At 42.9% G+C, this 14,056-nt stretch overlaps 1 protein-coding gene across 1 annotated transcript in view; it reads right to left on the reverse strand.

Moving 5' to 3' along the window:
* Positions 1-14,056, reverse strand: part of LOC124797828 (dnaJ homolog subfamily C member 13) — a 344,782-nt gene that overhangs the window by 193,267 nt on the left and 137,459 nt on the right. Inside the window, 1 exon segment of the mRNA XM_047260865.1 lies at positions 634-919. Coding sequence (XP_047116821.1) covers positions 634-919 — 286 coding nt within the window.

The following is a 14,056-nucleotide window of genomic DNA, read 5'->3' on the forward strand; positions in this document are numbered from 1 at the left end:
TTGCACATAGAATAAGATTTTATATTCACATGTTGTTGTTGACACTGTACGGCACTATTGACAAACCAGTCACTAAGAAGAGCATTATCTATCATGTCGAAGAAACAAAGATCTGCTGACACATTCATTCAACTAGTCATAGATGCAGCAACCATCTCTTGAAGAAACTACTTTTGCTGTCACAAATTAATCTATCATAGCTTGCTTCTAGCCTTTTTCCTTTATTACGTCATTTTTGTTGTTTGTTATAATTTAATATAATCTAATCCAAGAGAGTAAATGCTACACAAATCAAGACAATGACAAGTGCATAAAATTTATCAAATAAGTGCAGACCACTAAAAACTTTCACTACTTTACATGCTACAAACTACATCAGAGCTAAATCATTCAAGAAAAAGAAGATAAAGACATCACATCATTTTTCAGAATCAAGTAGAGGAGAAAAATCGAGAAAAAAGACATTTTAATATGAGAGGTATAAAAAATACAGTAATTAATTACTACAAGCAGACTGTCAGACAATTTGCTATCATTTTTGTATAACAACTGATACATTTACACTATGAGTGATTGATGTTTATTATCGTCATTGCAATACATAAAATAAAATTGCAAACAGTTTTTACTTACATCACTTGCTTTAAAGGCCTGTTTCATGTGTGTTAACTGCAAAAATCTGGCAATTGGAAGTACATTAGAGCCAGTATACATCAGGATGAAGTAAAAAACACCAGTAAGATACAGATTGGAGATTGCAGGGTTGTCTTTGATGACTTCACAGAGCAAGGTTGCAACTTTTTCAACCAGTACTGGATCGAATGTGAGTAGCAGCTGCACCACGTGTGGCAAACACAATGGATCAGACAAAAGGCGCTTCACTCTAGGCAGTGGTCGAATTATAGCATCATCAGCATCTCTGCAACAAAATGACCTTATATGGTTAGCTACAAGGTACATTCTAAATGGCACTTAAAGCTAACAGCAAATGGAGGGAAAAAAGTGTTGTGTTGAACGACACGTTTGGTGAGCCAAGAAAATGAAAAATTTGGTTTGCAGGATATTTTAGGGAATGGTTCATTTCTTGGCCATAAGATACAAGTAAAGAACACAGTCAGTTCTAGCTGCAGGTAAAAGAGTAAAAAAAATTGACTGACCCTTCTAACTTGTGACTGGGTCAACCTCACAACAAATGAGACAGCAAAAGTGTTAGCAAGTTATGTGCTTCATAACACTGGGAGAAATATTCTCAATAGATCCCACACAGTAATTATTTCATAAAACCATTGTAAAGGGATAAATACAGTTGAAGTGTGAATATCAGTGCCATTTGACATATCCAGGAGGGAGAGGAGAGGGGGGAGAGAGAAAGGAGGGGGAGAGGAGAGGGGGGAGAGGGAGAAAGAAAGGAGGGGGAAAGAGAGGGGGAGAGAGGGGGAGAGAGGGGGGGAGGGGGAAAGAAAGGAGGGGGAAAGAGAGGGGGGAGAGGGGGAAAGAAAGGAGGGGGAAAGAGAGGGGGGAGAGGGGGAAAGAAAGGAGGGGGAAAGAGAGGGGGGAGAGGGGGAAAGAAAGGAGGGGGAAAGAAAGGAGGGGGAAAAAAAGGAGGGGGAAAAAAAGGAGGGGGAAAGAAAGGAGGGGGAAAGAAAGGAGGGGGAAAGAAAGGAGGGGGAAAGAAAGGAGGGGGAAAGAAAGGAGGGGGAAAGAAAGGAGGGGGAAAGAAAGGAGGGGGAAAGAAAGGAGGGGGAAAGAAAGGAGGGGGAAAGAAAGGAGGGGGAAAGAAAGGAGGGGGAAAGAAAGGAGGGGGGAGAGGGAGAAAGAAAGGAGGGGGAAAGAGAGGGGGGAGAGGGAGAAAGAAAGGAGGGGGAAAGAGAGGGGGGAGAGGGGGAAAGAAAGGAGAGGGAAAGAAAGGAGGGGGAAAGAAAGGAGGGGGAAAGAAAGGAGGGGGAAAGAAAGGAGGGGGAAAGAAAGGAGGGGGAAAGAAAGGAGGGGGAAAGAAAGGAGGGGGAAAGAGAGGGGGGAGAGGGGGAAAGAAAGGAGGGGGAAAGAGAGGGGGGAGAGGGGGAAAGAAAGGAGGGGGAACGAGAGGGGGGAGAGGGGGAAAGAAAGGAGGGGGAACGAGAGGGGGGAGAGGGGGAAAGAAAGGAGGGGGAAAGAGAGGGGGAGAGGGGCGGGAGAGAGGGAGAGGGGCGGGAGGGTGGGAGGGGAGGGCGGGAGGGAGGGAGGTAGAGGTGTGGGGAGGGGGAGTGGGAGGGGGAGAGGGGGTGGGGGAGGGGGGAGAGAGGAGGAGGGGGAGAGGGGGTGGGGTAGGGGGAGGGGGGAGGGAGGGGGAGGGGGAGGGGGAGAGAGGGGGAGGGGAGAGGGGGAGGGGGAGTGGGAGGGGGAGAGGGGGAGGGGGGAGGGGGAGTGGGAGGGGTGGGGGAGTGGGAGGGGGGAGAGAGGGGGAGGGGGAGGGGGAGAGAGTGGGAGGGGGGAGAGAGGGGGAGGGGGAGGGGGAGAGAGGGGGAGGGGGGAGAGAGGGGGAGTGGGAGGGGGAGAGGGGGGAGGGGGAGTGGGAGGGGGGAGAGAGGGGGAGGGGGAAGGGGGAGTGGGAAGGGGGAGAGGGAGGAGGGGGAAGGGGGAGAGGGGGGAGGGGGAGAGGGGGGAGGGGGGAGGGGGAGAGGGGGAGGGGGGAGGGGGAGAGGGGGGAGGGGGAGAGGGGGGAGGGGGAAGGGGGAGAGGGGGAGGGGGAAGGGGGAGAGGGGGAGGGGGAGAGGGGGAGAGGGGGAAGGGGGAGAGGGGGAGAGGGGGAAGGGGGAGAGGGGGAGAGGGGGAAGGGGGAGAGGGGGAGAGGGGGGAGGGGGGAGGGGGAAGGGGGAGAGGGGGAGGGGGAGAGGGGGAGGGGGAGAGGGGGAGGGGGAGAGGGGGAGGGGGAGAGGGGGAGGGGGAGAGGGGGAAGGGGGAAGGGGGGAAGGGGGAGAGGGGGAGGGGGAGAGGGGGGAGGGGGAAGGGGGAGTGGGAGGGGGGAGAGGGGGGAGGGAGGGGGGAGGGAGGGAGGGGGGGAGAGAGAGAGAGACACAGTCAGTTTCCTAACATAGCTCTGGAACACACTGCGCTAGTTAAATCAGACTTGATAGAAATGACTAATTGGAGAATCCCACAATGGGGGTTGTCCAGTTTTTGCATTTTTGCTTGTATAAGGATGTCAAAGAACTGATGTGTAGAAGCAATCAAAAATGACTAATTTTTGCTTTGATATCATAGTTTTCTGGGACAGTTCAGATGACATTTTACCACTATGGATAGGATTAAAAGCAGGAGTAGGATAAGGGTGATATGCAATGATCGTAAGTAGGGACAGGAAAAGTTCATGAAAAATAACACGAATTCAGTGGTTTTAAGATGAATAACAAGAAATTAGTAATTTTATGAGACATCACAAAATCTGTAACTCCATCATACAAAAATTCTATAAATCTGAGGACAGCAATTTAATGAATGTTGAAACTGAGTTTTGACTTCTAATCTCTTCAAGGCTGGGGTTCATCTACAATCTTAAAATTATTGTTCATTTCTCACATAACAAACTTTTATGTGACAACAAAAAAAGGACCAAAACTGGCAGTAACACCACTGAATTCTTGCTCATAAGTGTATTTACACAAAGAGAGTGCTGGGCTCATAAGAAAGGAGGGGGGGGGGGGGGGAGATAGGATGTGTTACACACACACACACACACACACACACACACACACACACACACACACACACACTTTTTTGCTTAAGTAATTTATTTACTCTTACTCTCGGTGGCGGAACTAAAAACAATGTATAAATTAATATTGGTAAATTACAGATAGTAACACGCAGTTTACATATATTAAAAGAATTACTTTTTAAAATATGCTAGAAAAATAACCTTGATTTTATGCTACAGGTCATTTTGATTCCTCTTCCTGCATAACAGATGATGGGTAACACTGGCTAATCAGCTACTATATAAATAATAAAGGGGTACATAACACTTATTTTTTTCAAAAATAGATTTTATTTTTCAACATAACTTCCACTGAGCTTAATGAACTTTCTTCAGCAAGACTCCAATCAATATTTTATCTTGTTAGATGAGACAGGAAATTTGCTTCCAATTCAGTATAATACTCATTTATAAAACAGCACCTAACAGTGGATGTACATTGCACATGCAATGATGCAACAGTGCAGTACTTCCTTCGCACTGTCTTGAAGCTTGTTGAATACAATTTTAAAATCAAGTTTTTGATCTGGCATCAACATACATGATCCCCACTGCACTCTCCAAGCAGACCTTCATATATGATGCTGTCCGTATGTTCATACTAGATTTCTACTGACAGTCTTGCATCTCTTACTGTTGTTATCTCCTAACATAACACATCTGAATATTATTACCACCACCTTCAGAATAAAAATGAACTGATACCCAGTTCCCAGCATATGTGCAGTGCTCATAAATCTCTTTTTCATTAATTTATTCAGTACCAAAAGATTTAAAGTGAACTTACCATGACTCCACTGGAGTACAAAAAGGGGAGGGGGGACAATAGGGGGATCTAGTCTCACCACTCAACCCACACTGCCCACCCAGTCTCCAGAGAGTGGAGTACAGAGATTTCATTCATATATTGAGTGGATAAGCATCAGTTGTCTTGGGTATAATAATGTTCGGTATGTCACCTATGAAAATTAGTTTTTGGGTGACAACATGTCTCTAAACTCACCAGTTCATTTATAGCATAAATGTCAATTTTAGAGTCTGGACCTTTCCTGGAAAAATTTATGTGGATGCCCAGGCTTGACTCAGTTTCATCTGTGCTGGAGTACACTGTTTTGAAGCAAAAATGTTTTACACAGTGTGTTATTTGTCTTCAACATTCTTTTCACAAAACATGTGGCAGTGATCACTTATCAAAAACAACTGCAGATTGCATTTGTTCGCAATTTCTAACAGTATCATTACAAAAATTACACATATCAATGTTCACGACGCTTAACAACAATACACTGTTGCACTGACATTACCAAGCTACCTCATTTAGAACAAAGTATATGATGAATTTATACTTATAAATGGTAGTTAAAAACTTTGCAGCCTACCTTCATAATGATGCAAATGACATTACAAAGAAGATCTTATGCAGGCATCTCAGAATCACTCTCATTACTATCCAACATTTGAGGACGTGGTTTCAGTACAGGCACAGTGAACCAATACTCTATGCAAGAGCTGTTGTGTTAATTTTGAAAACCATGAGATTGTTCATCTAACGAAAGCATACAGCAGTAACTCTCAATTTAATTTGGCGTGCAATTTCATCAACAAGTGCCTATTAGAAGAAATGCTATCCACTCTCTGTCTGCCATAGATTGAAACCATCTCATTTCATGTGCTGAATTTTTACTAAATAAGAAGCAGTCAAATAAAAATGAGACACATGGAGAAAAGTAGGTAAACTATTTATTATTTCAAAAGTAATCACCATAACTGTTAACACATTTATCCCACAGTGAGACAAGATGATCAATGCCTTTGTGGAAAAACATTTGGAGCTGCCTATGGAACCACGATTGTACCCAGGCATCCATCTCTTCATCTGAAGTAAATCAATGGCCACGAATGTCTCTCTTCGGGGCATCTAATAGATGTAAGTTGCATGTGGAGAGATCAGGATTGTATAGATAATGTGTAATGGCTTCCCACCACAATTTCTGCACCACAGTCAAAACAACCTTAGCAACACGTGGGTCGGCAGCAGAGTGATGCTGTCCACCAACATTCCAGAGCGTTTGGACGAGATGGTGCACATTGGTTTTTTCTAAGTGTCCACATTTGCTTTAACTGTCGCACTAAGTTCTAGAAAATCAATCAGCAAGTTGGCCCTTACAGTCAAAGAAGAGGGTCATTATGACTTAACGTGCATGGCTTCAAATTTTTTCAGTGTGGATGAGTCCATTCACTTCCACTGTTGGCTCTGACACTTGCTCTCTGGCTCAAAATGATGACACCATGTTTCATCTTTCATGACAGTATGGGACAGGAAATTATATTCTACATGTGATACCACTACAAGTGCTGCAGTGATGCTGACATTTTGTTGAACTTTTGCTCCTCCATAAGGCTGTGGGGAACCCACTGTGCCAGATTTTCCAGAGCTTCACATGACATGAGCAGTACTGTGACTGTTTCCCAACATGAGTTGAATGTCTTCCACCACCCACTTGTCATTCATGTCTAATGGGATACACCACAGCAATGACAGAAGGGGTAGTGGTATAATGAGCTGTCTTATCTGCCTGCTGTCTTTCAGTGACACCCAACCTACTTGAAATCATTTATTTCACACGAACACATGCACACGACATACTGTGTTTATTATACACAGCACAGATTTGGGCATGAATTTCACTTCTAAATTCTCATTCCACATTCCTGGCTTCCACAGAGGAGTCCGACACACACGACTCGCTAACCTCATGTCGAGCATGTCAAACAAATGAACATCACAAGCAGTGAACATTTGCGATGTTCCTTCCTGATTCCCAATAAATGGCACTTCCATGCACACACCTACCTGAGATACGGATGTCTGAGCCATGCTTGTTATGTAGTCTGTCTCCTTTTCATCTGATCTTCTCTCATATTATTAAATACATTTTAGTGATAATCAGTAAGTTGAACAATTACAACCACTACTTGAAAATTCTTTGCCTTCCATGGGTTTATCTTTCACTGACACTGACTTCCAATGGTTCAAAAAAAGCAGATGCAGATAAAAGTTCTTTAGAACGAAAGGCAGTGTACACACTTAGCAGAAAATCAACCTGTTGTGCAGTGTGTGTACTTTCATGTGCGTATCAGCCGTGCCAACATTTCTGCTGAAGTTAAGTACTGGCCAGCAATTCCGCCTCATAATTTTGAAGTTTTATTGTGCTCTCTGAAAGAATACAGAACAAGTTGCTCAATGTGAGTCCAACTGGGACCTGGTTTCTCCACTACAATGTTCATTCTCACAGTTCTATCAAAACAAGTATAATCCCAGTTCAAAACACTAACTAATCTGTATTATAGCCCAAACTGGCTCCATGGGACCTACACTCTTACATGAAGAGAAAGGGATCACCTGTAGGCAGAGGTATTTTCCATATTAGTGGCTGTGCACACTTCGAAATATTATTAATAAATCATTACCAAGGACCACAGAGTGGACTCTTCATTAAGTGCTTTGTGAGAATATACTGTCTCACACAGTAAGAAGATTACTTTAAGAAGAACTGAAGTTCAATGACAAAAACAGCACCTTGCAAGACATTCTCAACATTGTTATTGGGCCCTTCGTACATCAACATCTACAACAACATCTACAATCTTACAGTACCTCACCCACCACTATCATTTCCCCCATTTTCTATTCCATTTACGAACGGTGCCTGGAAAGAACAACTATTGATAAACTTCAGTATTAGTTCCAATTTCTCAAATTTCCTCCTCAAGGTTATTCTGCAAAATGTGCAGGAGGAAGTACCATGCCAACTGACACTTCTTCGAACATACCCTTTCAAAACTTGTCTACACGAGACACAATGCCTCTCTTGCAACAACTGCCATTGGAGTTTGCCAAGGATCTCTGTAACATTCTTGCACTCATTGAACAGTCACATGACAAAATGTGCCATTGGCTCTTCTCTGTATCATCTCTACATCCTGATTGGTGAGGGTCCCAGACTGACCAACAATACTCAACGCTCAATTGGACAAGTGTTTCACAAGCCACTTCTTACATGGACGAATTACATGTCCATAAGGTTCTTCCACTGAATATCAGTCTTTTACTGCAACCAGTTTTATGTGAACATTCCACTTTAGGTTATTCTTGATGCATATTTTATGACTGTTACTGTTTCCAGTGAGTTTTTAATAATAGCATAATCAAACATTAATGGATCTCTGTGGTCATTTATGCACTATATGTCACATTCAATTTTGTTTGGGGACAACTGTCAGTTCTAAAGCAATCAATAACACACTATATGTTTTCCTGAAATCTGCTAGTCTTTTGGCATTGCAACCTTCTTGCAGGCAACAGCATTGTCTGCAAAAAGCTTCATGGAGCTTCTGACATTATCCGCTATTAACTTATAGATATTGCAAACAGTAATGGCCCAATAATACTCCCTTGGTATATGTCAGAAGTCACAGTGTATTACACTCAGTTAGGAATAACATATTATCTCTTACAAAAGTCCTGAATCCAGTCACAAATCTTGTCAGATACTCAGAAAAAAATCAGATTTTGTTCATTTAGTAACAGTGAGAAACTATCAAATGCCTTCCAGAAGGCAAAACAGCACCAGCTTGGATGCTCTGATTTGTAAGGACAAACAGAACAAGCTGTCTCCTGTAACATCTCTCTTTTAATCTTCATTCCCCACTCTGCAAAAACTGTTCATATCATTTAAAAACCAATGCCAATATCAGTGTAGCTACAGCACATAGTTTACAAACACAATGAACTCTATTACATACAAATTATTTTGTCAAGAACATATACAGGGTGTTACAAAAAGGTACGGCCAAACTTTCAGGAAACATTCCTCACACACAAAGAAAGAAAATATGTTATGTGGGCATGTGTCCGGAAACGCTTACTATCCATGTTAGAGCTCATTTTATTACTTCTCTTCAAATCACATTAATCATGGAATGGAAACACACAGCAATAGAATGTACCAGCATGACTTCAAACACTTTGTTGCAGGAAATGTTCAAAATGTCCTCCGTTAGCGAGGATACATGCATCCACCCTACGTCGCATGGAATCCCTGATGCGCTGATGCAGCCCTGGAGAATGGCGTATTGTATCACAGCCATCCACAACACGAGCATGAAGAGTCTCTACATTTGGTACCGGGGTTGCGTAGACAAGAGCTTACAAATGCCCCCATAAATGAAAGTCAAGAGGGTTGAGGTCAGGAGAGTGTGGAGGCCATGGAATTGGTCTGCCTCTACCAATCCATCAGTCACCGAATCTGTGCGTACGAACACTTCGACTGAAATGTGCAGCAGCTCCATCGTGCATGAACCACATGTTGTGTCGTACTTGTAAAGCCACATGCTCTAGCAGCACAGGTAGAGTGTCCCGTATGAAATCATGATAACATGCTCCATTGAGCATAGGTGGAAGAACATGGGGCCCAATCAAGACATCACCAACAATGCCTGCCCAAACATTCACAGAAAATCTGTGTTGATGACGTGATTGCTCAATTGCGTGCGGATTCTCGTCAGCCCACACATGTTGATTGTGAAAATTTACAATTTGATCACGTTGGAATGAAGCCTCATCCGTAAAGTGAACATTTGCACTGAAATGAGGATTGACACATTGTTGGATGAACCATTCGCAGAAGTGTACCCGTGGAGGCCGATCAGCTGCCAATAGTACCTGCACACGCTGTACATGGTACAGAAACAACTGGTTCTCCCCTAGCACTCTCCATACAGTGACGTGGTCAACGTTACCTTGTACAGCAGCAACTTCTCTGACGCTGACATTAGGGTTATCGTCAACTGCACGAAGAATTGCCTCGTCCATTGCAGGTGTCCTCGTCGTTCTAGGTCTTCCCCAGTCGCGAGTCATAGGCTGGAATGTTCCGTGCTCGCTAAGACGCCGATCAATTGCTTCGAACGTCTTCCTATCGGGACACCTTCGTTCTGGAAATCTGTCTCGATACAAACGTACCGCGCCATGGCTATTGCCCCGTGCTAATCCATACATCAAATGGGCATCTGCCAACTCCACATTTGTAAACATTGCACTGACTGCAAAACCACGTTCGTGATGAACACTAACCTGTTGATGCTACGTACTGATGTGCTTGATGCTAGTACTGTAGAGCAATGAGTCACATGTCAACACAAGCACCGAAGTCAACATTACCTTCCTTCAATTGGGCCAACTGGCGGTGAATCGAGGAAGTACAGTACATGCTGACGAAACTAAAATGAGCCCTAACATGGAAATTACGCGTTTCCGGACACATGTCCACATAACATCTTTTCTTTATTTGTGTGTGAGGAATGTTTCCTGAAAGTTTGGCCGTACCTTTCTGTAACACCCTGTACATGACGAAGTTTCATACACCTATCAGAATGGCTTACTTCATGTTCACTGGCTCAGCTTCGCAGAGCACCCACAAACATGCAAAGAAGTTCGGTATTCATAATTTCTGTTAGCAACAACATTGTCCATGTTCAATGTGACTGGTCAAACGCAGAGGGGGTTTCTTTCTTATGGAGGAAAAGTTCTAGCAATTTGGAACGCAAGCCTCTGTCCAGTCTTGTTCCCTCAAGACAGTTGAGTTCAACTGAGACTTGTGCAGTTCCAAGGCTGTTACCATGGATGGTTTTCTTGACTGAAGCTGGCTTCTTTCTAGAGTAACTGTATCTTGATGGATAGGGAGCTGCAGGTTCTTTTGTATGCATTTAAACACACAGGGACTGCTTTTCGTTGAAGTCCAGGGGGCGAAATGTGGCGCAATATGGACAGTCATTCTAAGGGTGTTGATTTAGTGTAGCACTGATAATTCTCATTGGGTCATACAGCACTGCAGTGTGTGTGTGTGTGTGTGTGTGTGTGCGCGCGCGCGCGCGCGCGCGCGCACGCGCGCGCGTGCAAGCCCCAGATTGTTCCACATAGCTTATGTAGAATGATGTTCATAGTTTGTATTTTTGTAGCGGTGCTTTCCAGATGTTTTTTGTAGGACAGTGTCCACTCCAATGTAGCTCCTAGATATTTTGGGTGCTGACTGCGGTGTAGCAGTCTGTCACCAAAAGACACCTGGAGCTGTATATTTGCCACTCCATTGCAAAAATGAAAGAAAGCCATCTCTGTCTTGGTGGAGTTTGGTTTCAGTTTCCACCTTTGAATGTAAGTTCCCATTATCGTGAGCTCAGACATTAAGATGGCTTCCATTTCTTTAAAATTTTTATGTCCCGCTGCCAGCATCCAGTCATTGACATATTCAAACTTACAAGATCTAGTTTCATGCATATAGGAGATGTACTTCCCTGAGAAAGTCCGTCACTTAGTTTCTTTGAAAAGCTTATTCTGTTGCCCACTGCGACCCAGAATGACCTGTCAGTAAGCCTGCTACGAATAAGTTAGATTATTTTTTAAGATACTGTGTCATAAGCTGCTGAGAGAACTATGCATCCAACTGAGGTTTTTAAACAATTCTGAAAGCCTGTTTCTACGTACGTAATGAGTGACATTATCTTATCTGTGCAAAAACTGCCCTGTTCAATTGGAATTTTTTCAAGTATTATAGCCAAGATGTTTTGGTTGATGACTCTTTAAAGAAGTTTGTATAGGGAGCTAAGAAGGGCTACTGCATGACAGCTTTTAGGCTCATCGCCTGGTTTTCCTAGCCTGAGGATAGCGATGACATTGGACTTTTTCATTTCATTTGAGATTCTCACCCCCCCATTATATTAGTAAAGAATTCTGCTGGCCATTTTTTGGTATATTTACCACAGTTTAGAAGGAACTCAAGAAATTTCATTGGAGCCTGGTGCCTTTCTCACTTTGACACCAAATTGAGTTGGTAAGGGTTACATAGCTTCAAAGATAAGAATTCATTTTTCATATGGGTGGTGCAAGCTTGGTCCCATGGAGTTCTTGAAGTAGCCGCAACATGATTCGTAAGGGCACTTCATCTCTTGCATCTTTAAGACTTCCGCCTAATTTCTTTAAAAATGTTGAAGCTTCTCTCATAGGTCTGTTGAAGTCAAGGTTCATGACTGTTTCTGACCATTTCTCACATCAAGCCAAGCCCAGTGTGTTCATCCTCTCCTTAGAGGAACTCCTTGTATAGTTCTTCACACCATCATTCCATCCTGGTATGTAATCCTATGCATGGTCTTCTTTGGTGTTTCAGTCACTGCTCTTGTGAACCATTAGGAGCTTTCAATGGAAAATAGACTCCAGCATAGGCATTTGTTAGGGTGGATGGACAAGCTTTCCATTTCACCTTTTTAAAATTCCATTTGGGACAGGGATAGGACACAGTGAGAGGGATGCTTACCGTATTTACTCGAATCTAAGCCGCACTTTTTTTCCGGTTTTTGTAATTCAAAAACCCGCCTGCGGCTTACAATCGAGTGCAAAGCAAGCGGAAGTTCTGAAAAATGTTGATAGGTGCGCCACAACTAACTTCTGCCGTCGAATATATGTAGCGCTACACAAGCATGCTTTGTGGGCACAAAGATAAATACTGGCGCCAAAACCTCTGCATCAGTAAATAAATTTAAAAAAAAAAGGTAGAAGACGAGCTTTTTTTTTTCTCCGCCCCGAGTTTCGACCACTGCATTTTCATACATTATCCAACGAAGTAAATACAAATTCCGTATTGTTCATCTTTGAATGTAGCAGAATTTCAATGTACTACGAAAATCCGACTGGCAAGACTGTTGGGGATGTTTGTCAATATGGCCAACTCTACGTTCCGAGTTTTTTCCTACCTGTGAGAAGAGATGGTTGCTAATAGGAACCTGATGAAATGTGAATCACATGCAGTACTCTCTTCACCATAAGAATAATACAAATATAAACATTTTGCCATGTATTCTTTCGTGTTTGCTGCTCTCTCATTTAAATCCTGTCTGCGTAATAAACTACAAAACTAGAGTGAGACAACAGCAAACACGGAAGAATTACATATCATGTCATGTTTATATTGGTATTATTCTTATGCCTAACAGTGATACAGTCAGAAATGAAGCACGACAACTGACTAGATTTTGAATGTAAGAAATTTCTGTGCAGAATTTGATGTACTAAAGAAGCGGCCGCAAAGATTTTCAAACGGAGGAAAATTTTCGCAAAACTCTCGTTCAGAACATGTTCTATCATACGCATTTGGTTCTTTTTGATCATTATCAAAGAAAGCAGCAGTGTAAGTAACAACAAATGGCAGTCTCTTGCCATTGTTTCGCTAATTAGACGATTCCTCTTTTTTTTTTTTTTTTTAAGCGGCGGTAGCGCGCACAAAAGCAAGTTATGCCGCGAGCGGCGACAGGCCATAAACACGCACTATCAAAATGCGACAAACAATGCATTACACAGTACAGTAATGCATTTTCATCTTAGAGTGACGTAAACACCCATAACAAAGAAAACGGCACTTATCAGATCAAAGCAAAATAAGCAATCGATTCAAACCAGACGAAGCACGTGAAAAAGGAAGGGTACCCGTATAAATACGGACGAGTGCCTGACGAATTGCAATGGCTACCTGGTAAAGCTTAACTGCTAAGCTTACGACTTGAACCAAACTACTGTAGCTGTATCGTCTTTCATTCGACCTAAATTGTGTCTCATATTACAATGGAGCAACTTTGTTTCGGTTTGGAGGTGCGGCCTAAAACTTTTCTCTCCCCTTGAATTTCGAGTCTCAAATTTCAGGTGCGGCTTAGATTCGGAAAATTTTTTTTTCCTTTATTTCGAGTCTCATTTTTCAGGTGCAGCTTAGATTCGAGTGCAGCTTAGATTCGAGTAAATACGGTATTCCTATTTCAATTAGGGTTGGTCAATGTTGGCTGTGTGAAAAATCTTTAAGTACTCTGCAGGTTCCTTGCAGTGGTATGTTATCATCTTTGCTTACGAAGCACAAATCAGAGTTGTATTCTACATTCCAAGTTAATGGTTTAAAAGAGCCCTTCTGTTTTGCAGAAAATAGTAGAAATAGATTGTTATCATCAGCCCAGTTCATTAGTATTTCACTGTTGCAATCATTGGTCCTATATTTCCATTTTGTGTGATCACTGTTAAAGTTCCCCTTCTGATGATGACTTGTTGGTCATGGATGTCTTAATCAGGTGAATATGTTTCACACAGAGGAGCAAACATATGTAGCAACTCTGTAAGTACAGTGATATGTGACTCCTAACAGTTCTTATCCTGTTATTTTCCCTATTTTGGTTAAGTGGTCTTCACTGTCAAAATGGGTTTCCTGAATGGCTACGATGTCAATATCACTATCT

This window comes from Schistocerca piceifrons, chromosome 5 (genome assembly GCF_021461385.2).
Source record: "Schistocerca piceifrons isolate TAMUIC-IGC-003096 chromosome 5, iqSchPice1.1, whole genome shotgun sequence".
In the NCBI taxonomy this organism is placed as follows: domain Eukaryota; kingdom Metazoa; phylum Arthropoda; class Insecta; order Orthoptera; family Acrididae; genus Schistocerca; species Schistocerca piceifrons.